The following is a 24,346-nucleotide window of genomic DNA, read 5'->3' on the forward strand; positions in this document are numbered from 1 at the left end:
TGGAAACAATATTGCTGGCCTGTCTACTGGGGTTCGTTTGTGCAATTTTCTCTAATACAGAGTAGATCTACCCATGGATCTGGCTGTATTGTCTTCTGGTAATTGCCCTCACACCATTGATAAGTCAGTGGATGGTTGGATGAATGGATGCATGGCTGAGGGAGAGAAGAGATGGAGGAGGGAGGGGGGGTTGCAATTGGAGGAGAGTGGAAAAGCTCACCCGTGGCCTTAGCCTCATTATCAGGAAGCCATAGCTCACTGGTCCTTGTTACTGTGGTCAGGCTCTCAAGCCTGCAGAGATGGACGGCCCCATGAGACCTTTATCCACCTGATGCCATGTCCTAGCACAAAGCTACAGAGTCATCCTGTGAGCCAGAGTAGGTGAATAGAGGTCCCACAAAGATGTCCATATATGAATCCCTAGAACCAGGGATTATCAGTTTTTATGGCAAGAGGGACTTGGCAGATGTGATCTAGAAGACATGTCCTAGATTATAATAATACTGATAATAAGATAATAATGATAATACTGGTGGGCGCCGTATTATCAAAAGAGTTGCTGTAACAGGCAAGTGGAACACAGTTGAGTGAGAGCCAGACAGAGGCCGGGTAGTGATGGGGACTTAAAGATGCTCTGCTGTTGGCTTTGAAAGCAGACAGTGCTCCATGAACCAAAGCATGCACGTGGCGAGTCAGCCCTAGAAAAGCCATGGAAATAGGTTGCCTTCTAAGATCATGGCCTGTAACTGCGGACCTCATGGCTATGACAGCCATAAATTCAGGATTTTTTTCCTCTTCCTAATCCCTTTTCCTGGGACAATTTGCCTCACTCCTGTGAGGGGTATTAAAGCACTAATGTTTCCACTGAGCAGGAGATTTCAGAAAAAAATATATATCCAGTTCTATCTAAAAAAACCAAAAAGCCTCCAAAAGCAAAAACTCTTCCTTTCTTTTAGCAGGCTTGGTAGCAGTGAGCTTATGTCTTAAAGTTCCTTCTCTACCTTCCCATTTCTCAAATTGAGTGCATATCATTGCTTGCTATACACGGGGCGGGTGTGTAGGGGGGTGGTATCAGTTCGGGGTGGGCCTGGAGAATTAGGAGGAGGATGAACTGTTGAATGCAATGGGAGATGGGAGTGAGGGCTAGCTTGCTCTCCAGTTGCCTGCCTTCTTGCAGGGGAAGCAGCAGAGCCTGGAGACCGCTTGGGTCCTCCCTGGAGCTGTTTAGCTATTTTTTGCCACCATTGAGATCAGTGACAAAGTCTAATTTTGGAACGAGGAGTGGCAGAGCGTGGGATGTTCCTCATTCCACAACTAGGCCCGTCATTTTTAGAATTTCCTTCAAGGAGAGAGCCGCAGGGTGAAGAATGCTTGCCATTTAGCAGGTTTTTTTTTCAGGGGCTACAATGTGGGCTCCTTTGGGGGTGACATCCACGCCCAGGGTGACTTCTCCTCGGCACCCTGGGTCCCTGATTACCCACAGGCTTAGGAGTAAAATCTGAGCTGTCCTTTCGCCTCTTTTTACAAAGCTTCCTTAAATGGATTTACTTCGAAACTGAATTTCACAAATGAAGTTTGTCAATGAGTTTCTAGAATTTAGGTGACATTCTTCCAGCATTCTTGAAACCAGAACCACTTACACTTGGCCTAATTTAAAAAAAGATAAGCTATACATTTATATAAAAGCTATAGAGGCAACCAAAGAAATCATAAATTGAATGTGATTGCTATTGCAAACATTGAAGTAGACTCCACTGTGGGGTTTTCTGTGTGCAAACACCTCTGACAGCTTCTCTTTCCCTTCCTGCCCCCAATCACTGTCTACATCTTCTATTTGTGGACTCTGGTTAATTGAGTTAACATTAACATACTTCTTTAAGAAATTACAAGCCTTTTGTTTTTTTACCTCCTAAATTAAAACCTATTTATACTCTGGCACATTACTTATTGAAATATAAATATGGAATATGCATGTATTACTTGAAAATCCACATGGTAGGCCCTGTGGAGAACACACAAGAAAGCACAAAATAATCTTTTGTGCTTTAAAGGAACTTAAAATTTAGATAAGGAGCTCAGATTTATAGGCCTCCTAATGTATATAAATGGAGTTCTGTGAGTTCTATTTGCAATGTTCTCCTTGGAGATCATTTGCTTTTATTTATCAAAATTAAATTTGCACATCTTTTTTGCCCAGCAGTAATATTTCTAGGAATTTATGTTAACAACTACTAAAAGTGAGGATGATGTGTGCACTAATGTGTATCTTTCCTTTTGTAAACACATCTGTACTGATCCCTTTCTGCGATAGTATGTGGATGTTCAAGAAATGGCTGACCCAAATGCAGTTCCCACGCTTATTGCTCATAACAGCAGAAATAACTAGAAAGGGGTCAGTCTCCCCCAGAAGGGGACTATCTGAGGTGCATGGTGTAACGGGTATTCTGGGAGGAGATTTTAAGTAGCGAGATACCCTGAGTGGTCATGATTATAAGAACAGCAGCACAGGTGGGTGAAATGGGTGCGTGCAGATGAGGCCGGGCAGAGTCAGACCCATTTGCACAGGACTTGAGCAACTTAGAAAGTGAGTTCCTCTCTACAAGATATAAATGTACATGCTAATGTTGGCTACTTTGGAAAGATTTGTTGGAGCATCTGGGAAGGGATTTTTTTTTATGTATCACTTAATGTCTCTCTCCCATCTTTTTTAAGAAACCATGGCTACATAATTACATTTGTAGAAATGGACAGAGCAGCTGAGTTTCTGGCATAAGGCAGAGGATGGGGGTAGAGGAATAGTAAAAATGTATAATAAAGAGAATGATTTTAAGACCATGTGTGTTCAAATATAAAAGATTGAGAAGGAAATAGATGGAGCTCTACAGAGCCTGTCCGAGGTCTGTAGCATCTTCTTGAGCAGGTTATGTCTGAGCTGAGCTTCAGGGTGAAGAAGTATTATCTTCACACAGCTGCTGCTGCTGGTGCAGAGTGTCGGGTGATAGCCCAGATGTTCCTGGAAAATTTGCTGTGTGAAGCACTGGCCAAGCTTAGATCTGCACTGGCCTTCCATCTTGAACATGGCCAGTTGATTTGGGCAGTGTGGTGCTATTCTGGGGACTAAGGAATCTGAAGTATGTGTCTATACTTCAGAAGTGATGAAGTCTGGGTTTGAATTGAGTGATACAGGCTCAGTGTCAGCACTTGATGCACTATATCCTACCCACAACACTCGATTTAAGTGAACTAAATTAAGTTACAAAGAGATATACAGAGTTAGCCTGTGTTTATAAGTACACAGGATAATTACAGGCAAAAACTGGGTCCTTCCTTAAATTTCCTTTTTACTGGGAAAAGATTAAAAAGAAAAAAAAACCTAAACAGTTTGTAAGCACTTCCTTTTCTATATCTTGCCACAAGAACAACACAAAAGAATTTGCCAGGCTGGGAATGTGGCTTAGTGGTGCTTGCCCCACATGCCTGAAGCCCTGGGTTCGATTCCTCAGTACCACATAAACAGAAATAGCCGAAGTGGCACTGTGGCTCAAGTGGTAGAGTGCTAGCCTTGAGCAAAAGAAGCTCAGGGACAGTGCCCAGGCCCAGGACTGGCAGGAAAAAAAGAAAGAAAGAAAGAAAAAGAACTTGCCATGTGTGAAGTGCTTTATTTTGATTGTTTCTTTGTATTTAGAGATAGAAAGTCTTGGGTTTTTTGTATGTTTTTTAGTGTAAAAATGTTGCACAGAGGGGTTACAGTTACATGAGCAAGGGAATGAGCACATCGTTATGTAGTCCAGGCTGGCCTTGTACTCATCATGTTCCATCTCCATCTTCCCAATCCTTTTATCTCATCCTCTTTCTTTCTTTTTGTTCTTTCTTTCCTTGTTTCCTTCCCTCCCTCCCTCCCTCCCTCCCTCCCTCCCTCCCTCCCTCCCTCCCTTCCTTCCTTCCTTCCTTCCTTCCTTCCTTCTTTCCTTCCTTCCTTCCTTGCTTTTCTTCTTCTCTCTCTCTTTCTTCTGCTGGCTAATAATTGTCTAACCCTACCCAGCTCTAAATCCTGGTTCTTAAGCATTCAATTCAAATATGTTTATTTAATGTGTTCCTTTGGCTCTGGTGAATTTACTCCCCCTTTCCTTCTAAAAAATTATTAAAGGCAGAAGTAATCATCCCTATTGGTTAAATCAGAGGCCACATAAGGTTTTATCTGGAACTAGTCATTTTAGATATACCAGAGGCACCTAAGGGGACTCTGGATTGAGGTTGCCCCGCTGGGCACATTCTTTGTCTGAAAATGTGTCAGCCACAACTAGCAACTGACAACCAGAATAGCACATGGACAGGGCACTCAAGGTGGAGCTGATTTGGCTTCGCAAACCCTAAAACGTTCAGTATTCTGGGTGATCCAGTTGATGGTTTCTAGAGAACGGGAAATTGGGTTCTTAAAATGTTTCTGTCCAAGTATTCATGGAGCTATCCAAGTGCGACATGCAAGTTGTATGTCATATTCCTTCTATGTACTGTGAAACTGTGAAGGACGAGGTGCAAGGTCATCTATTGGCTCCAGTTCAGGCAGCAGACTAACATTGGTCTGTGTCTACAGTGGCCAGACCAGGGCTAAGGAGTTCAGATGACCAAGGATCAATGGGCCCAGACTGAGCAAAGGACACAAAGCACCAATCACATCTTTTCTCTTGTGTCACAAATGCACTTACTTCCATGGAGGGGGAGCATGGTAGGGCCCATCTGACCACTTGGGATTTTTGCCTTGTGCATTAATTAATTAATTAATAATCAATCAATTAAGTAATTCCAGTGGACTATATGCCTCTGGTGGGCAGGAATGATGCCTTGTGTGTTGTTTATAAATTTGACAGGGCATAGGGCTTAATGATCCATTGAATGGACAAAAGGGAGGATTCAATAAATGGTTGTAGAGAAAAAGCAAACTAAAGCCAGGATGTCAACTTCAGTTTCTTCCCAATGCCCAAACAAAGCTTAGATTCCAAGAGAGCTAACTTTAAATGCCCATGGAAAACTAGATCCCCGATACCCTGTCCTGCATACAGGTCGGGGAGGCTTTCATGATTAAGAAGGTATAGGCTACCAGAAGGCAGCAAGGCTGAGAACTCGGATGGGTCTGAATAAACTGATGCACATCACTTGCACTCCTCACAAACATGCCATTGGTGTGTATCTGGCACATAGAACAAAATGCTGCGTTTCAAAATTTGGCCCCAAATAGTTGCTTTTGTGAAGTCTGCTAGTCAGAGCTGAAAACCACACGGAGCCATTGCTCCAGCCAACTTCTGCACACCGATCCTGTCATCTTTAAATTTCTTGTCTTCATCAAAAAAGCAACCTTTCCTTCCCCTTCCTTCCTTCCTTCCTTCCTTCCTTCCTTCCTTCCTTCCTTCCTTCCTTCCTTCCTTCCTTCCTTCCTTCCTTCCCCCTCCCTCCCTCCTCACTTCCTTCCATTTCCTTCTTTCCCTACTTCCTTCCTTCTTCCCTTCCCTCCTTCCCTCTTGCCTTCTTCCCTCTCTTTCTCCCACTTCTTTCCTCCCTCCCTCCCTAGTTCTTCCCTCCTCTCCCTCCTCTCTGTTCTCCCCTCCTTTTTCCCTTTCTCCTCATCTTTCCCCTTCTTTCTTTCTCTCCTCCTCTCTCCTTCCTCCCTTCCCCACCTCAACATTTGAAGAAGTAAGCATCTGCTTGGATCACTCAATTTCTTGACAGCTCAGTAATACTCTGTGATGCCTTCATAGCAGGCTGATGGCAGGAGTACAAATCACTTTTTGCTCCAAATGTCAGAACCAGGGGCAGGAAGCTGGAGAAGGTAAAGACAGTAATTTGGGTGGTGTGTGTCATACATCTTGTCAGGGTTGGAATCAGGACTCACTCAGCAGCCCATCAGGTGAGGCTAGATTTCTGTGACAGTCAGGGAAGAGCATGTGTTTGGAAGGTACTTCATTTCCACTTGAAGGAAGGACCCTGGGATAGGAGAGTATGTGGGAGCACTCATGTCCTGTTCCTCAGATGACAGGGACATTTCGGTCCCACTGCTGCCTAGACCTGCTGCCAGTTGCCTTGTCTCTGTGCTGTGGAAATGAAATTCATGTGCTTGAACTAAATAGATATGAGCCCACCTCTTAGGTTCTTCATTATATCCTCAATACTTTGGCTAAGACATGCTCAAGGCTGTCCTATGAACAGCAGCTCTAGACTTTGGGGTTGGAGCTTACTCCTGGCTGAGCAATTTCCCATTGCGGTAACCTTGAATATGTTTCTTCATATTTGTTTTCCCCTCTGTAAAGTGGGAATCATATTAGTACATACCTTGCTAAGTGGAATAATTCATTGGCATAGTGCCTGCTATCTGCTCAACACAGAAGCAACCTGAGCTGTAGAGCTCTCTCTCTCTCTCTCTCTCTCTCTCTCTCTCTCTCTCTCTCTCTCTCTCTCTCTCTCTCTCTCTCCTCTCTTGGAACTGAGTTTGCACTCTTGAGCTTGCTAGGCAGGCATTTTACCACTCGAGCAAAGCCTCCAGCCCTGAGCTGTTCTTGTTGATTTAAGCTAAGAGAAGTTACAGTGGTTAAGTGGAAGATAGATTGTAGAGGATTCTTGTTCCCATTGCTGACTCATTCATCTGTTTGGGCAATTCATTCATCAAGGATACAGTCATCTCCTCATTCCTGTGCCTCCCGGATGTCTGGAGTCATGGGAGGTGTTAGGTATGGAAGCGTGGAGGAGACGTCTGTCCCACCCTCGAGAAGAGCTCTTCTCCAAAGCAGTGCCACTGTGGAGGCGGCCCAGGGTGTGGCCAAAGCTGGGCGTCTGACTGGTTCTCTGTCATATGCAATACAAAAGCCTAGAGAGAAGAGGAATTGCATTTTGTTCAGTACATACCCATGCCCAGAGGTTGTAAGTGGATACAGTGGGTGGAAGAATGCTGAGGACAGAATTCTCCAGAATGTGTGTGGGCAAGGCAGGAGGAGGTAGGAAGGGAGAGCGGGAGCAGAAAAGCCAGTGAGGAGGCTTAGTCTAATGGAGGGATCATTGGAGCTGGAGAAAGTGGCTCCATCTGCTCTTTGCTGAGAGCCTGCATGCTCTATTTTGTTTAATTTTCACAACTATTCTTGGACATGGGCCTAGCTAATGTAGTTTTATGTAAATACATGCATGTAAAACTTAATCTCAAAATTATGATCACATACATAATGATTGGTGCTATTTTTCTTTTTAAAAGTGTTTTTTTTATAAAGGTGATATACAGAGGAGTTACATTTGCATAACCCAGGTAATGAGTACATTTCTTTTTGGGCAATGTCACCCCTTCCCTAGCTCCCTCCCAGTTTTTTCTTTCCATCTCCAAAGACAGATAAATGAACAAGCAAGGTAAAAAGGAAAGGAAACAAAATTAGTAATAAAGAAAAAAACACTTGTGTTTCCATTTCCTAAAGTTCATTTTGATAAATATTATTTAATATGATCAGATTATTTTCTTTTCATTATTTATCATAGATTCTATTCAGGATACCTTTTAAAAATGTTTTCACTCTATGCATCTCTTTTCCCTTTTTCTCTTTATCAGAAAGTTCTAAACTTTACTAAGAAGCTCATTCATCAATGTTTTCCTGTGTTACTCTGTAATACTATGTTACAGAGATAAACCTATCTGTGAGTATGTGTGTATGCATGGAGACATACAAAGACAAATGCAGACACCCTTATATAGATACACGTTATGGGGGATTATTTTGATCCATTGTTTTATGCAATACCCACACCTATCTATCTGTCTGTCTATTTATCTATCTTTTTTTCTCTCGTCCCTCTTTCTTTCTTAATTTCTTTCTTTTCCTTTTTTCTTTCTCTTTCTTTCTCTCTTTCATGTATGTGTTTTTGTAGTGTTGAGCATTGAATGCAGGGCCTGTGCATGCTAGGCAAAAGCCCTTCCACTGAACAACAGTACTAGACTTCAGTCACATATTTCAAAACTCCCTGTTGCTTTTTCTCATGTAATAGTAAATACCTAATGGAAATCCCTATGAAGTAATTAGAATAATTCAAATTCCAAGTGTTACAAATATGGCCTAGGGACAAAAATCTGCCCTGTGCCTTCTTTTTTTAACAATGAAGTTTTATTGTAACGCAAGTGTACTCTCATTCATTTACGTCCTACTGTAGCTGTTTTCACCCTGAAACAGCAAAGTTGAATCTTTGGTGATGAGGACTGTGTGGCTATCAAAGCCATTCGTTATTTGGTATTTGGGCTGTCATCTGTCTGCCTGTCTATCTATCTATCTATCTATCCATCTATCTATCTATCTATCTATCTATCTATCTATCTATCTATCTATCTATCTATCTATCTATCTATCATCTAACTACCTACCTACCTATCCATCTATCCATCTGTTTTTGCAAGTGGAGGATGAGGACAGGAACATACAGCTCTGAACTTGCACTCAGCCTGAGGGGAAGGAACTCACCCTGCAGTCTTCTTAGGGGCCTGAGTGTGAGGCCTGTGGTGAGTCTGTCCAGCAAGGCGAGGCAGAGGAGCAGAAAGGTGACCTAGGGCGTGGCTGTGTGTCAGTCCCCTCCAAGCTCTTGTAATCCCAGACGGCTTGGTTCCCTCACCTTGCTTGCCATGCTTTAGTGAGTTGTAGCTGGAGGGAGGAATCTACATTTCTAGTAAGGGTTCAGGTGAGGCTGAGCCCCTGGTCCCGGGAACACACCTTGAGAACTGTGCTCTAAGGTGAGTCTGGGGACTTGGTTGTTTGGTCCTGAAGAGGGAAATAAAGCCTGACCTCAAGAAAATGAACTGCTTCAAGAAGAGACAAGGAGTAGAACAGGAGCTAGAAAGAACACAATGCAGACTTCATTCTTTTAAGTTCCTTTTTTGGGACAAAACCTCAGATTAAGAGTTATTGTGAGGCAGCACACACATAACTGCTGGGGGAAGAAGGATTTGGACATGATTTCCTATTTGTCTAACCACAGTGGACACTTAAAGGTGTATTGGTGATCATGGTGTGTGTTTACAATGCTTTGTGTGTGTTTTAGGAAGCAAGGACAAGTTGTAAGTTGTTCTGTTCTCTCATTAGAAAGCAAAATCCCTATAAGAAACAATGTCCTTTGGACATGTAGGGGAGCTCATGTAGTCCAGCAGGTGGATGAAAGGCCCGTTCACAGAGCTGGTGTGGAGGTCTCTGCGCAGCCTTTAAGGGACGACATGCTTCTTCCCAGAAACCATGCGCATGCCCCAGAAGGATTACAAGTGTGTTCAGCATTGTCTGTGTTTTCTTCCAGAGGAACTGGTTTCCACCACTTAGCACAGCAATTAGCATTTTAAGCAGTCTGTATCGATTACACAAACCCACTTCTTCAAGTGGAAAGAGCTCAATGAATTCATCTCAATAAATGATGCCCAGCACCATGCCACACGAGATACCCTGGGAGAGTATCTGGAGGGTGTTGGATAAACCTCACAAATACTATTTATCAAGCACAGAGATCATATTGCAGAGTATACAAAACACATGCTTGATTTTTAAAGATTTTTAAACAAAATTCATGGTAAACGACTATTGTTCCCCTTGGTAGGGATTTTGTAGAAATAAGCCTAACATTTTATGATTCAGTTCAAGACACATTTCCGATTCATGACACACTTGGAATACTTCTGTCAATTTTTAGGCTAGAAATTACATTTGGTTTTTCTGAGAATTCTTCCTAGTCTTCTTCTAAACTGTATTTTCCATTTTCTAGTGTCATTTGGAGGAGATTAAAGGGTTGGGGCTAGAGATGGGGCTGTGTCCACACATTGGGTTAGATTTCTTCTTTACAGGGAAGGATTTGTCTACTCAACCAATCCCTCAGCTCCTGCTCATAGTTAACAGGTTCCTTAAGCTTATGGACGGAATGTGTGCGAGAGAGCAAGGAGTTGTGATTCATTTTCCTGTGTACTAATTTCAGTTTCCACATTTGTATCAAAAGGAAATACAGACACCCTAATGGTTGCAGGTTGTCAAATAAATCTCGCTTCAGACTTTCTGCTCTCAGGCAGGCACCCAACTTCATATTCTCAGGGAAGACACTTTTAAGATTCTATTGTATCCCTCCAGAATATATATATATATATATATATATATATATATATATATATATATATATATACACACACACACACACACACACACATATATATACACTCAGACATATATACGTATATATATGTGAGTATAAATTAATTGATATGTTAATTCATTATATAGATATGAGTGTGATAGTGTGCTGCCCTTATTGACGGAAGGCATTTTTCAGGACCCCAGGAGGATGCCTGAATCCATAGCTAGGACCTATTCTGACTTATATTATGATTTTTCCAATGCCTATACTTCTATAATAAAGTTTAACTTATCAATTAAGTCACAGTAAGAGATTAACAACTAAAAAAATTAATACTGACAATATACTGCAATAAAGAGTGTTTAAAGTTATGGATTGTTTATGTCTGTAGATTTTTACTTAGTAATTTGGTCCTGTAGTTGATCGTGGATAACCACAACCACAGAAGATGAAATCTTTGAGGTGCTGTGCTGTGCTTGCTTTGTGCCAGGCCCTGTTGTAGCACAGAAGAATAAGAAGCAGTCTGGTTCCCCAAGATATTCGCTACCTGTGTTTTGGGGGAGACAAAGCCAATCAGCCACCAGCAGCCAGTGATGAACATATGAGTATATGGAAGAGTTAGTGGATGCTATGAGGAGATGGAAGTATAGGCAGGAGAAATGACGGGGGCTGTCATGCTGGTCAAGTCACACTCAGGCAGGGAGCTGAGGCCAGTGAGGAGGGAGTCTCAAAAACAAGCTGAGGGCCAGGTGTTCCTGGCAAAAGGGGGCTATGTGCCAAGGCTCCCAGACAGCTTTGCATGTTCAGGTAGATGATACTGGAGCACGTAACACGAGGAGAGTGTAGGATATAACCATGGCCACAGCCTGTCTGACCTTGAAGACAATCGAGGCTTCTGGGGGTGGGGCTCTGGGGTGGGACCAAGATGACTTTGCTTTTAAAAGGACTGGAGAGCAGGACCAAGAGGGTGAGCTTGTGATCGTCGGACAGGATGGCGGTTAAGTGGTGAGAAGTGGCGGGCTCTGGATGTATTTTGAAGGTCAGATGGTTTTGGTCCCATGGCATTGATGGGAAGTCTTACCGAACAGAGAGGAGACAAGACGATCTCGGTGGGTTATGTTTTGTTTGTTGTTGGATGCGCCTGGGTAAAGAATTACTGTCCTGTGCCTTGAGGATGTTTTGCCATTTCATAAAAGCCTAACTCTTCTTTTTGGCTACTGGCTCTCATGTAAGACTTCCTTTAGAACAAAAATGAAATGACTAGCCTGTGTTTCTGATACGGCAACCACATTTAGAAGTGAGTTTTGAGTCATTGGGAAATCTGTTTTGATACACAAATTTAAATTTAAATTTAAAATTCATTGAAAAGCGGGTCACTGGAACACGTTGATGACATAATGGGGCCCAGAATGACATGTGTGGTCTGCAGAAAAAAACAAAAGAATTTATAAAGAAAGTTGACTCAACGTTTACTTATTTTTTTTAAGTCAAAGTTTAAATTCGCGGTGTCATCTGGAAAGTTAAAAACAATGATTAAGAAGAAGCCAAGTACACTGGTTCAAGCCTGAAATCCTAACTTCTGGGGAGACAGAGACTAGGAGATCACAATGCGAGGCTAGCTTGGGCAGTACAATAATCAACCTCAATTCCACCAGTGATATGTGTCTGATATGTATCTCAGCCACAAGGGACACACATAGTTAGGCTCAGTGGTGTGTGCCTGTCAGGGAAGCAAAAACAGGAGGATCACAGCTCATATTGGTCCAGGCTAATGGGAAACAACCAAACACAAATAACCCAATAGGGTGCAGGGTGTATGGCTCAATTGGTAGAGTGCCTACCTAGCAAGCATGAGGTCCTGAGTTCAATCTCCAGTAACACCAAAAAAAAAAAAGGTTAGAAAAATGAAAGGAGCTAAGCTGTAGGCAAAGGATGTTTACCTTATAAACATTACAATTGTAGAAAATGGCAGTATGTAGAAACATGAGAAGCTCTGCATAATATTAAGGTGGCATAACTGCACATACATTAGTGTTAAGTTTATATTATAAATACACGGCTGGATATTGTATATACATATAAATACATATCTAAACATACACACATATAAGATCGAATTTATTTTGCATATGTATGATTCTGAACATTTAAAAAGATACTGGAAGGGAATATGCTAGCATATCAAAGATGCTATCTATCTATCATCTATGTATGTATGTATCTATCATCTATGTATCTATGTATATGTATGTATGTATGCATGTATGTATCTATCATCTATCTAGAGTAATGAATGCAAGGCTGATTTAAAAATCAACCTTAGAATCTTTTCTGTACTTCATGAACATAAGAAAAAATAAACCAAAAGGCCATCATGTATGATAATATTTAAACATGGGTGATTAATCACAAAACATGAGACTTCCTTCCCTTCTTGGTTCCAGGCAAAATATATTCCAGATGTGAAGATGGAGGGTCTTTGAGCAGGTCTGGGGTGGAGTCTGAGGACCCCACAGCTTTTGTTTTCTCCTGTTCCATGGAGATAATTGGATCTTGAGCTCATTGAAATGAGTCTGTACCAAGTAGATGCAGACAGTGAAATATATTCTCTAAGCAAATTATGTTTACTTGCTTGCTTGATGTGTTGCTTTCTTGTTGTGGCTTTGGAGTCTTTTATTTTTGTCCTGGGTTTTGAACTCAGGGCTTCACGCTTGCTAGGGAGGTGTTCTTCCACGCCTCTGGTGCTTTTTTGCTCCGGATATTTTTGAAATGCTCTTGCTTTCGCCTCCATCTGGTTTGGAACTTGATCCTCCTAGTTACACTCTCCACTGCAGCTAAGATGACAGGCGTGTTCTACCATACTCAGCTTTTTTATTGTTTTTGTTGAGATGGGAGTTTTGTGAATTTTTTCCCCCTGAAGTTGGCCTCAAATCACCATCCTTCTGATCTCTGCCTCCCCAGTAGCTAAGAGTACAAGTATGAGTTGCCAGTACCTAGCTTCTTAAAAACCTTTTAAACCTTGTGCTCTTGATCTAGAAACACATTCCAATATCAAATGTTCAGATTTAAAAATAAATGCATGTTCTCATTATGATCTTTTCCTGAAACTCTTGCTAAAAAGAGTTTCACAATATAGGGCTACTTATGTTGTTTATACTTATAGAACCCTATGAATCATGCATGGCCTAGGAAATGGCTGCAAATGGTGTCTCTCTTTCTCTCTCTCTTCCTGACAAGATATTAAGGACTAATGAGGTTAATAGCCAGACTAATTCATGCAATTAGTGGGAGCAGATTCTAGACATTAGCACAGATTTTCTGCGTTCTAAGTTTGGGCGTAATGGGAAACTGTTCTCAGAAAAGGTAATAAACAGCGTAGGACATTGGTCCCTGGGGAATATAGCCATGGGTCCTCACGGTGCTGTCCCTGGGGATTTGCAGTCAGAACCCTCTGTGGATTTGTTAGAAAATCCACATCTCTGGGTCCCACTGCTGAAACCCTGAGGATGGGATCAGGAAGTCGCATTCACATCTCTCCAGGTGACCCTTCCGCTTGCTAAAGGTGGGCAACTCTTGACTCAGGGTCCAGAAAACATAGGTGGCTTGTGTTTGTAATTACTGTTTTTGCAGGGGACCCAGTGGGCAAACTTGGTGCTATTATTCAGGATGCAGAATGGCAGAGTCATGCTGTGTAGCGTGAAGGAGGGAACTGGGCTTGGGTAGAAAGTAATGGTGCTGTGCTGACCTCATCTCGAACTCTCCTTCTTGGATTGTTGTCCCTTCTGACCCAACTTTGCCCAGGGGCTGTGCTTCAAATATCCCTAGAAATCTGTTGGTCATATATCTATATGGAGAGAGAGAGAGAGAGAGAGAGAGAGAGAGAGAGACAGACAGACAGACAGACAGACAGACAGACAGACAGACAGACAGACAGACAGATATATAGGTAGATATCTATCTATCTATAGATAAAGATATAGACAGATAGATAGGTAGATAGCTATAGATATAGATAGATAAGTAGATAAAGTCTTAAGCCAAGCACATCAGAATTGGCTGCACTTTAGAAGATTCTCAATGGAGAAGCTACCCAGGTGTGCTGGTGCTTCTCCTTGTGTTGAGTGAATGCAGTAGCATTTGCATCACTGGGATTGTTATCGTCAGAGGCTGCCCTGGGTAACCTTCAAGGGCAGTGGTGTGAGGGGCGTCTGATGAGGATGGACTCGGGTCTCCAGGAGGCCCGGTCTGTTGGCCGTGGTGGTGATCTGTGCTCATTTCTCAACGGGTCCAGTCTGAGGGCTGGACCCTCAGTCACGACCTACAGTACCAATGATTGACAATTCTGTCCTGACACAGTGCTCTGCTGTACATGTAGCTGTGTTTCTGCTCCCACTCCTGGCCCCGCAGTCAGAATGGAAAGGCAGGACGGCCAGCAGAGTCTAAAACTAAAACCAGAGATGGTAGAGATGGTGCTGGTGGTGGAAGGCAGGTGGGAGGGGCAGGGGGGTGGGGGGTGCGAGGTGGGATCTGACTGGGTGCCCGCCGCTGCTGCTGCACTGCTTTGGCATGTTCACGTGGGGGGCTAGGTTTACATGGCGCTTCCTCTGAAACCATGTGACCGGAAGTGTGCACGCCCTGGCGGGCCTTGCCATGCTTTTCTAACAATCTGCATCACACGTGCTGTGATCTGATTTTATACTTTTGGTGGCATGCTGTGCACACCTAAGTATACACCTATAGCATTTAAAAGTAGAAATGGAGTGGCTTTTAGTATCTTCAGAGTTGGGAAACCATCACCACACCAATTCTAGAACATGTTCATTACCTTAGGAAGAAACAACAGATCTTCCTAGGTAGGGTGGGTGCACACTGGTAACCTCTGAACTTGAGAGGTGGAGGTAATGGGATTTAGAAAGCTGAGGCTGGTCTTGGACTACATCATGAGACCCTGTCTCAAGTAAAACAAATGCATTGGCACAATGGCTCAAGTCTGTAATCTTAGCTATCTGGGAGGTGGAGATCAGGAGGATCCTAGTTTGAGGTCAGTTGGGAGAAAAAGTTGGAGAGAGACTCACAGCCCTTCTTGAAAGTTCAAGCAAGGAAAAAAAAAAATTATATGCTGCTTACCTAGCAAGCGCAGGGGCCCTGAGTTCAATCACCAGAACCACCAAAGAAGGGGCAGCGGGAGAAAGATCTCAGACACAGAATGGGAGTGGTTTGTAAGTGACAATGCTTAACCTCATTACATGCCATGCAAGAGACAGGGGGAAAGAAGGGGGGGATCCCATGAATTTTATAGCCCTGCTTATTTGATTTTCATAATACAAAGAGACTATGGAGCCACTAAACAGCAGCTCCCGGCCACGGCCCGTGAGGCGGCCTGGGGGCGCACAGGGCCTGGCTGGCTGGGCGCCTTGGCCCCTTGTCCTCCTGCCAGCTGGCTTGGGGTCCCTTTCAGACTCACGCGTGTCTCCGCTTCCGTCTCCGCAGCTCCAGATGAAGATGAGCGAGCGCGCCGCGTCGCTGAGCACCGTGGTGCCCCTGCCCCGCAGCGCCTACTGGCAGCACATCACCAGACAGCACAGCACCGGGCAGCTTTACCGCCTGCAAGGTGAGTGGGGCGCCTGCGCGGGGTCCGGGGGTCCGGGGCGCCTTGGCCACCGTGGGCTGCCCGGGACACCTCTCCCCCATGGAGAGGCCACACGCAGCAGGGTCCTGGGCACGTGGGATACCCCGCCTGCCGGATCCTGGATCCTTAAAGGATTCGCATCTGTGACCACGACCTGGGAAATGGATGCCAGGCTAGATTTTTCTTTTTCTTTTTGAGCTGTGAGCCTAGAGATTGTGGAGTTCGGATTGTTGGCCTGTGGCTGACGTCTCTTACCTTGTAACACCACCCAGGGAACAGTCCAACAGGCGGATAACAGAATGGCTGGGGGCATTCCTAGAAGCACAGGGTGCCAGGCCCCTGCCCAGTCCTGCTGGAGCTCGGGGAGTCCGGGGGCTTGAGCGAGCCCTCCTCCTCTGCGTGTCCACCAGGCTCCGAGAAAGGCCCTGCCTGGAGGGCCGGGGTCCCGGGCAGGAGGTGGGAAGCTGCCTCGGGTCACACGGTGTGGCCGAAAGCAAACCCTCCGTGTCATTCCTGAAGACCAGAAGAGCAGTCACCAAGGCTCTACTTAGGCTCCTTCTTACCTTCCCTCCATGTGCCCTTCCACAGCCCAGATAAAGAGCAACTGACCAGCAAGTGCGTGTGGCTTACTTCATCGATAGCCTAGAGCTTATGGATAGGCCAGCGCTTCATCCATAGGCCAGCGCTTCATGGATAGGCCAGCGCTTCATGGATAGGCCAGCGCTTCATGGATAGGCCAGCGCTTCATCTACAGGCCAGCGCTCCATGGATAGGCCAGCGCTCCATGGATAGGCCAGCGCTTCATGGATAGGCCAGTGCTTCATCTACAGGCCAGCGCTTCATCCATAGGCCAGCGCTTCATGGATAGGCCAGCGCTTCATCGACAGGCCAGCGCTCCATGGATAGGCCAGCGCTTCACCCATAGCCAGAGCTGTGGGCTGGCCTCAGCCAACCAACAAAGCTGTGTGAGGGCCCCCCCAGCCCCAAGAAGAATCTGGCATTCGGGAAGGGCAAATCCCAGAGTCGGAAGAGCGTGGCCCCGGCGACCCCGGCGTCCACGCAGACACTGAAGAAATGAACGTGAGGACGAACGAATGAGTGTCGCCCAGGGTGCCAGCCTCCAGCCTCCACGCCCGGGACGCATCTCCGTCCTTCGGCCTTCCTCCTGGTCAGCCCCACCGTGCGCAGCGGCTCCTGGAATTCGGTGACCCCAGACTCTTCACCCGGGATCCCCAGGGCCGGCGAGCAAGCAGCCCTCTGTGCATTGATGCAATGAAGAAACGCAATGGCGCCCTCTTTCCTGCGCGAGAGCATGCGCAGAGCGGCCAGACGTGCGCAGAGCGAGTAGTGTTCGAGCATGCGCAGAGCGGATGAGTAGCTGGGGGAGGGGCTCACTCCAGGTTACCGCCATCACGTCCAGTTTAGTTTATTTTTGCGGTACTTGAGTTATAACTTTTTCCCTGTTTACCACGGAGACTATTACTCTATTTTATTCAGTCTTCTGAATAAAAGATTATTCAAATGCATTCGCTTTTCTTTCTTTCATCTTAGGGTTACCCAAGCACTTGAGCTTTTGAAATTTGGTTTTCAGAGAGGTAGGGCCCGAGGTTCTGGCTTGGCTTAGGTCCATGATCTTCCTTCCTCCGCCTCCTGTTAGCTGAGCCCACAGCGGTGCACTCCATGCAAGGTTTGCGTTGACAGGTGGTTTTGTTAACTCTGACCTGCTGTGGGCTTGAGGCTGGGTCCCCCTATCGTTGCTCTCAGGTAGACTGGGCCTACAGGCAGGTGCCACCAGGCTCAGCTATATTTACATTCTTTATAGAAGTGTATGTTACTACCTTAGACTTTTAAAACCAGTGGCTGGAGTTTGAAAGATGCTCACAGACATCTCAAGTTATCTTGCTTATCATCGGTGGTCAAAGAACAAACCAGAACACCACCTACTTCCCTCTTTCCCCTTCCTTGCCTGGAAAACATGGTGTATCTGGAAACGTTAATGGCCCCGGGGAGGGGGTGGTCCTATGTGTGCCACAAGGACGTCATTTCTTCTCATTCTGCTGGTGCTTCTATGGAACATAACTCCTGGACAAGCGGCCTACGCTGATGGATTTCCAGCTGCCCTTTCCTGGCAGGTCTGGACATTAATCTGGGAAATAATTCAGACCCTATAGGAGGATTTGTCAAGCTGGTTTGAGGGAAGTGTCCGTGTCCTGCCTAAACCTAGTCCACGCGCGCCACCTGCTGTTCAGTTTTGCAGCTGCCGTGGTGGGAGTGGACGGTGCTGGTGTTGATAGGCACAGACGATTTATTTTCCCTTCCCCGTTTCTTCCGTTCCATTTGCCAATTATCACATGGAAATTCTCTCCTGTGGCGAAGTAGATACAAAACCAACATGGGAGGGAGCTCTAGCAGGGAAACTGGAAGACATTATGAAAGAAAAATATCCAACCAGCTTTCGGTGGAGCACCATAGCCCCAGGATTCTTTCAGAAACACGTTGGATAAAACAAAAACAGTGGCTTCCGAAGAGTGTCTGTGGACGATAACCATTGAAGATCACACCCTTCCAGAAAAGTCCACTGGTCCGTCATCAAATTGGAGGTGAATGTTCCATAGGAAATTTGCCTCCAGGAAACAGAGAAGCCACCATTTTCAACTCTCTGAGGTGTCCTGCAACAAATGATGTAGCTGCAACAAATGATGAGCTCTGTAATTTTCTTGACTGTGACACTCCTTTTAAAAGTATTAATATACCTCGGATGCTTGAAGTCCCACCTTTAGGCTTTACTGGGGGGGGGTCAGGTCTAGTCTCTGAGTATATTTTTAAAAAATGACTCTTTGTAAGAGTCTGCGGAGGACTGGCTTCACTTTCTTAATACACACAGTCTTACTTGGATCTCTAAACAGCTACCCTGGAGAGTATTTTATTCTCATTTGTTGCTGGGAAACCAAGGACTTGAAGGCTTCCCACCTCTCCAAGATCCAGCAAGTAGTTTAGATTGAAGGATTTCCTGTGCCATTCAGCTAGTTCTCATTAATTCAGATGATCATGGACTGGCTCCTCTCTGCCAGCCCTGGGGCAGAAAACATACACATATCTGTGTATGTATGCATGTATACATTGCATCTCTCTGTGCTCCTGGGGTGTGTATTTGCCCCTACAGCTTAAAATCAAATGGAGCAACAGTTATCTAAACATTTCCTTTCCCATTTGATCTGTGTAAGTGGCAAAGGAAATGCTGATCATACTTACAGAAAGCATGTGTTTATTGAGATTGAGGCAGAGTCATAGTCAGTGGATGCTCCAGCATGTATCCCAAGACTTTGAGTTGAGATGAGGCAGCCAAACAGCCAGCCAGGGCTAAGCAATCTCCATAGAGAAACACAGCATGTGCAAAGGCCCTGAATCGGAGGAGATAGAGGGTGGAAAGGTGTCAGGGGAATGGCCTCTGAAGGGTGTGAATGGCAGTCAGCAGGAGATGGCTGCAAGTGCCAAGATTTGCTTTTGCAAGTGTGCATGGGAAGGTGCTGAGCGCAGCAGTGTGTCAAACTCAGTTCATATTTTGGTTGAACGGATTGCAAGGGAACAAGGGAGACAGCGGGGAGGTAGGCCCAGGACCATGGCCAATGAACAGGGAGGGTCTGGCTTCAGAGAAGTGCACCTGTCCCTCGCCCTCGATGCCCCTTGACACCATCATCTTCAGAGCTCCACCCTGTGCTAAAGATGCTCCATGACTCCAGCATGCTCAGAGAGCTCCGATGGATTTGCCTTAAGGATAAGATCACTTGCTTTCAAACAGGAACCAGGAAAAGTAGGCACCTCTATCACGATCAGATCAGAGATCTTTGCCCCAAGAACTGCTGCTTCCTTCTGTGGGGACTCGCTCCCCCTATTCTGCCTGGGCCCTGGAGAGATGAGTAGGAGACCCCATTTTCTTGTCATCCATCCATGCTCTCAGATCACTGCCTGCTACTCTCTTAACTGCTGCGCATACACTGTGTGTGAGTGCTAGGATATTTGTTCATGGAGCAGTCAAGGCAAACTTCCCAGAAGTCACTTCTGGCTCCAAGCATCTGCCATCTCCAAAACAAACAGGGAACTGCAAGGAACCAGAAGCATCCCCGTGAGACGTCCGGACCTCAAGACACACAATGACTTGCAGTGACTCCGGACTGCGCTTTTTTCCATAGTGAAGACCTGGTCAGGGGGGCAGCAGCCCTGGCTTCTGGACACTGGCCTTTCCATTCCAGTGCTCTGTCTGCTAGCCTGGCTGCCCTGAGCAAGCCCTCGACCCACCGGGCTCTCTTTCTTCACTCACGGACCCCGTCTTGCTTGGCCAGTGTGAGCAGCTGCTCACACTGGAACGTGCTTCAGGGAGGCCTTGTGCTGACGGGAGGACAGAGCTCGGATTAAAAGCTTGAGAACCACTTGCGTCCCTCAGTCTAATGTAGTATTGTTTCCTGTGTGTAAGTGGCTGCTACAGACCCCCTAAGGGCTGGACCTGTCTCTCTGGATTTGTTCTGGCTCTGTGACCACATATAGGGACCAAGGCCTAATCCTGAAAGCCTCCATCTCTGCAGTATAAATTGAGGTCACCCTGAGCCAGCAGGGGGCAGCTGGTGTCTTCAGGGATTGTCCACCTATGGCTGCTTATAGGCCTACTGCAGCCCACCGTCTGCTTTCCTTAATTAAGTTGTATTGGCACCTCTATGTTCATTCTCTACCTGTTAACACTGGCTGCTAGGGGCTGCTGCTGTCTAATTAATGTCTGGTACTTTACAGAGAAAGTCCACCAACTCTGTGTTAATGTCATGAAAGGGTTAATTCCTGACTCTTGACCTTGGCTTAGATTGGAATCTAAACTTGAAATAAAGAAGGCTAGGGGCTGGGAAGGTGGCTCAGTGGTAGAGTGCTTGCCTCCCATGCATGAGGCCCTGGGTTCGATTCCTCAGCACCACATAAGCAGAAAAAGCTGGAAGTGGTGCTGTGGCTCAAGTGGTAGAGCACTGGCCTTACACTGAAGAGCTGAGGGACAGCGCCCAGGCCCAGAGTTCAAGCCCCACGACCAACTAAAAAAAAAAAAGGCAAAATTGGTTTTAAGAAGTCTTATGTATTAGACATGTTAAGTAAAAGTATACCATTGGATTATTTCTGAAGGTTTGACAGAAATACCTACCTTAAAATTTCTTCTCCATAGTCCTTATTTTTTCTGATATTGCCTCTGAAATCTCTGGGTATCAATGTTGGTGCCGATGAAAAATTAAGGAAGGGAATAAGTGCTAATGTTAGATTGATCGAGGCTCCAGGAAAAAGACCACTTGCATGTGATGCGATAATCATGCTGTTAATATGGGTATTACTCAGTGGCCTTAAACAAAAAGCATTCCAATTAAGTGAAAATGGGGTTACTAGCTAATTTGATCCTGAACTTTCTTGACACATAACTGTTGCTTTTAAATTCTCTTTGGAAAAGATGTCACCAGCCCTCTGAAGCTCCATCGGACAGAGACTTTCCCTGCCTACCGATCTGAGCACTGACAGCCACTGTCAGGAAGAGTCAGCGCCCTACAATTCATCAGCCACAGATCCACGCAGGGGGCTACGGGATGATGGCGGCGAGGTAGCTGCAAGGAAGGAAGGAGGAAGGAAGAGAAACAGCTTCACATGCTGGCTAATGGGTAGTCCTTGGGAAACTCTGCGATGCAATACATGCATTTCTCTTTTCTTTTCCTTTTGTTTTTACCAAGTCCTAGCCTCATTGAGACGTGCTGTATGGAGATTGACTTTTCCCTGCTCCTTTACAGATGGACATTGAGGAGCCAATGCCACAGGTGTTTTCCAGTGTACATAATCTTAACGTGTCCCCGGGCTGCTCAGATTCTTCCTTCTGTGGACGTGTATGATTTTCCTCCCGGGTGTTTTGATTGTGTGAGTCAGCATTGACAATAAAATGACTCTTATGGATTGGTTATCTGCTTTACACCTGTTCTTGGTTATTTTTAATGTGATGTGGTTCTGGTTAATGATTGGGAATCAATCAGTTCAGCTGGTACTTCAGAGATGTTCTTATCTATTATGTTCGAGACTCCTTAGAGGGGATCTCTAGTACTGTGTATTCTTTCTCACACTCTTCCTTTCTTGTTACTTTCTTTTTTGTTTGTTTGTTTTTTTTAAAAGCCTTTATTTTGGTCTGGAGTACTTCCATAAAACATTTTAAAATAAAAGATTGTTCCTCATCTCTACGATCTCTGGGTCCTGGTAACATAGTTTGCTCCATAGTCTGGGTATTTCTCAAAGGGTATATGACTTTTTTTCCCCCTTACAAACTGCGAGTATGAACCTGTGTTGCATGTGATACAAATTCATCCATTTAGACACTTGTCTGTGGTGCTGGCCTTACCAAGCACTGAGTTCTCAGCACAGCACTCGAGTCCAAGGATGCAGATAGAAAGTCTGGGCCCTGCTGCCAGGGCTGCTTCAGTTCCAGAGAAGAGCCAGGAAACAGAGCTAGAGTGATGGGACCCAGGCACACTGGCTCAGTGGACTTCCAGTGGGATGCGCTTCTAAAGAGAAAGTCACTCTGTTCTCCAGGTTTGCTTGCGGGGAAAGGTCAGGTGGGACTTGAGTCATGTGAGTGTTGGGCCTTTGGGTTACTACAAAGCTACACAGGAAAACAGGGCCAGCAAGGTTGCTCTAAGCTGGTAAGGTAGCCAAGTAAAACACAGGGAAGCTGACTCATCTGGACAGTAAACGGTGCATATGGTTTTCTAATAGATGTGTGGCATAAATACTGCCAGAGGCAGGATTGTATTGTTAAGTATTTACTGTATATCTGAGTTCTCAATTTACTTTAATGGTCTGTATTTTCCTTGGTTGATTCTAGGCCCAGAAGTGTACCTGGCCTAATGCTCATGACTGATAAATAGATGTTGAATGAATAGATAGAAGGATACACTCAAGTCCTTGGGATTCAATTCTTTGAACACAGGGAGGTGAATTCATGTTGCTTGTATGCTTTCTCCATTCCAGACCCTTCCAAGAGTATTATTAGTTTTAACCGTACAATAATTGCCTACAGTCTCAGGAAAGTAAAGTAATTTTTTCCCCTTAAGGTCCAAACTAGAGCCATAAAAAGGTTCATTGGCTCAAGGGTCTGCAGCAGGGCACGGCCGCATCTCATCTGCATTGCTGTGGTCCTTCAAATCTTTGTTCTCTGGGATTCCGAGGACAGTTGATGTTTCTTCAGGCATTCAGCATCCTGGGCAAAGGAGAACTGACTTCAGCCAAAGGGGGCTAGGGACAAATGAGCAGTTGAGTGCCAGTGGCTTTCCTGGGATGTCTCACTTTGCTCTCTCTGGGTTCTCCATAGCTTCTTTGCACAGCATTTGAACTCCTCCTCCTCCTCCTCCTCCCGGCCCTGTTCATCCTGGTCTCTTCCGAGTTTGGAGTGTTATACATCGTTGCCACGTCCTTAGTCTTCATTCTCCCGAGCGTCCCTGGGCTTTTCCTTCTGAGGCCACCTCCTAAGAGATGTCCCCGAATTTCTTCAGCCTTGGCAGCCAGTGGAAGTGGGGAGGGAGAAATAAGCCATAGGAGCAGATAAAGAAAATGGAATTAAAGGCATAATTATCATTTTAATGAAGTCAATTTCTGAAGCAAGACGAAGCTAGTACCAGTGCAAAGGAAAGTTCTTTGTCTTTGCTGAGTGTGAGCCTCCTGCAGGCTGTTTAGGGACAGAAGCCTTCACAGAAAAGAGAGTTCCGGTAGGGGACCCTAGCAGGATTTGTTTGTTGTTGAGCACAGTTCTAAGTACTTCAGTCGTGCTATCTGATCTCTGTAATAGCTCCAGGAAGAGTAACCATCATCCCCATCTTACAGATGGAGAAACTGAGCCTCATTTTTATGCCCCAAACTTTTCCTACAACGGGCACATATTGAGCTTTAAGGGTCAGGTGATACCTGTTCTCCTGTAGTACAAAAGCAGCCCTGGTATGTGTATGCAGAGTGTAGCTGTTTTGATAAAGCTTTTATTCTCAGACACAAGAGGCAATGAGCCCTGTCTACGGTGAAGTTTCCAGCTCCTACTCCTGTCCTAGATTAACAGAACTCCACATGCTGGTTTTTTATTAGTTTTAGATGTTCAGGCAGAGACCATGAGAGATTAATTTAATATTCATTTAGAATTCATAAGTATGGCAGGCTGGATATTATTGCGAGATCAGTGCATCTGAATTCATGCTGCTGATGCTGTAGGTTCAAAATACTTAAGTCCATACCTTAATAGCTGTCATTTCACCAGGAGAATGGTCATCTGAAGTGGTTTTGATTTATTTCTGTTTTTTGAAAGCTCAGACTCAAGTGGTGATAAGGATGAGAGAGGAGAGCCTTTTGGATTTGTGGTAGACTTGTATTTAATTAAAACAATGCTTAAAGGCACTTAAGCCAACACTGCCAATAATCTGGAAATGAGACTGAACAATGGAATTCTTCTTGGATGCGGCCTGTGTGTTAAGCCCATCCTGGAAAAGACACCAGGGCAGAATTGGAGGGTGAAATGATAGAGAATCGATAGAGAAATTGCTTGTTCTATTTGCATGT

At 45.0% G+C, this 24,346-nt stretch overlaps 1 protein-coding gene across 2 annotated transcripts in view; it reads left to right on the forward strand.

The window, feature by feature from the left end:
• The window catches only part of Dok5 (docking protein 5), a 111,151-nt gene extending 89,161 nt beyond the window's left edge, over positions 1–21,990 (forward strand). For both annotated transcript variants that reach the window (XM_069990032.1, XM_069990033.1), the window contains 2 exons: positions 15,610–15,730; positions 21,222–21,990. In XM_069990032.1, coding sequence (XP_069846133.1) covers positions 15,610–15,730; positions 21,222–21,286 — 186 coding nt within the window. In that variant the 3' untranslated portion in view covers positions 21,287–21,990. The remainder of the gene's footprint in view (positions 1–15,609; positions 15,731–21,221) is intronic.
• Positions 21,991–24,346: the final 2,356 nt, after the last annotated feature.

The sequence above is a fragment of the Dipodomys merriami genome, unplaced genomic scaffold (assembly GCF_024711535.1).
Source record: "Dipodomys merriami isolate MVZ:Mamm:240054 unplaced genomic scaffold, mDipMer1.0.p SCAF_39, whole genome shotgun sequence".
Classification (NCBI taxonomy): Eukaryota; Metazoa; Chordata; class Mammalia; order Rodentia; family Heteromyidae; genus Dipodomys; species Dipodomys merriami.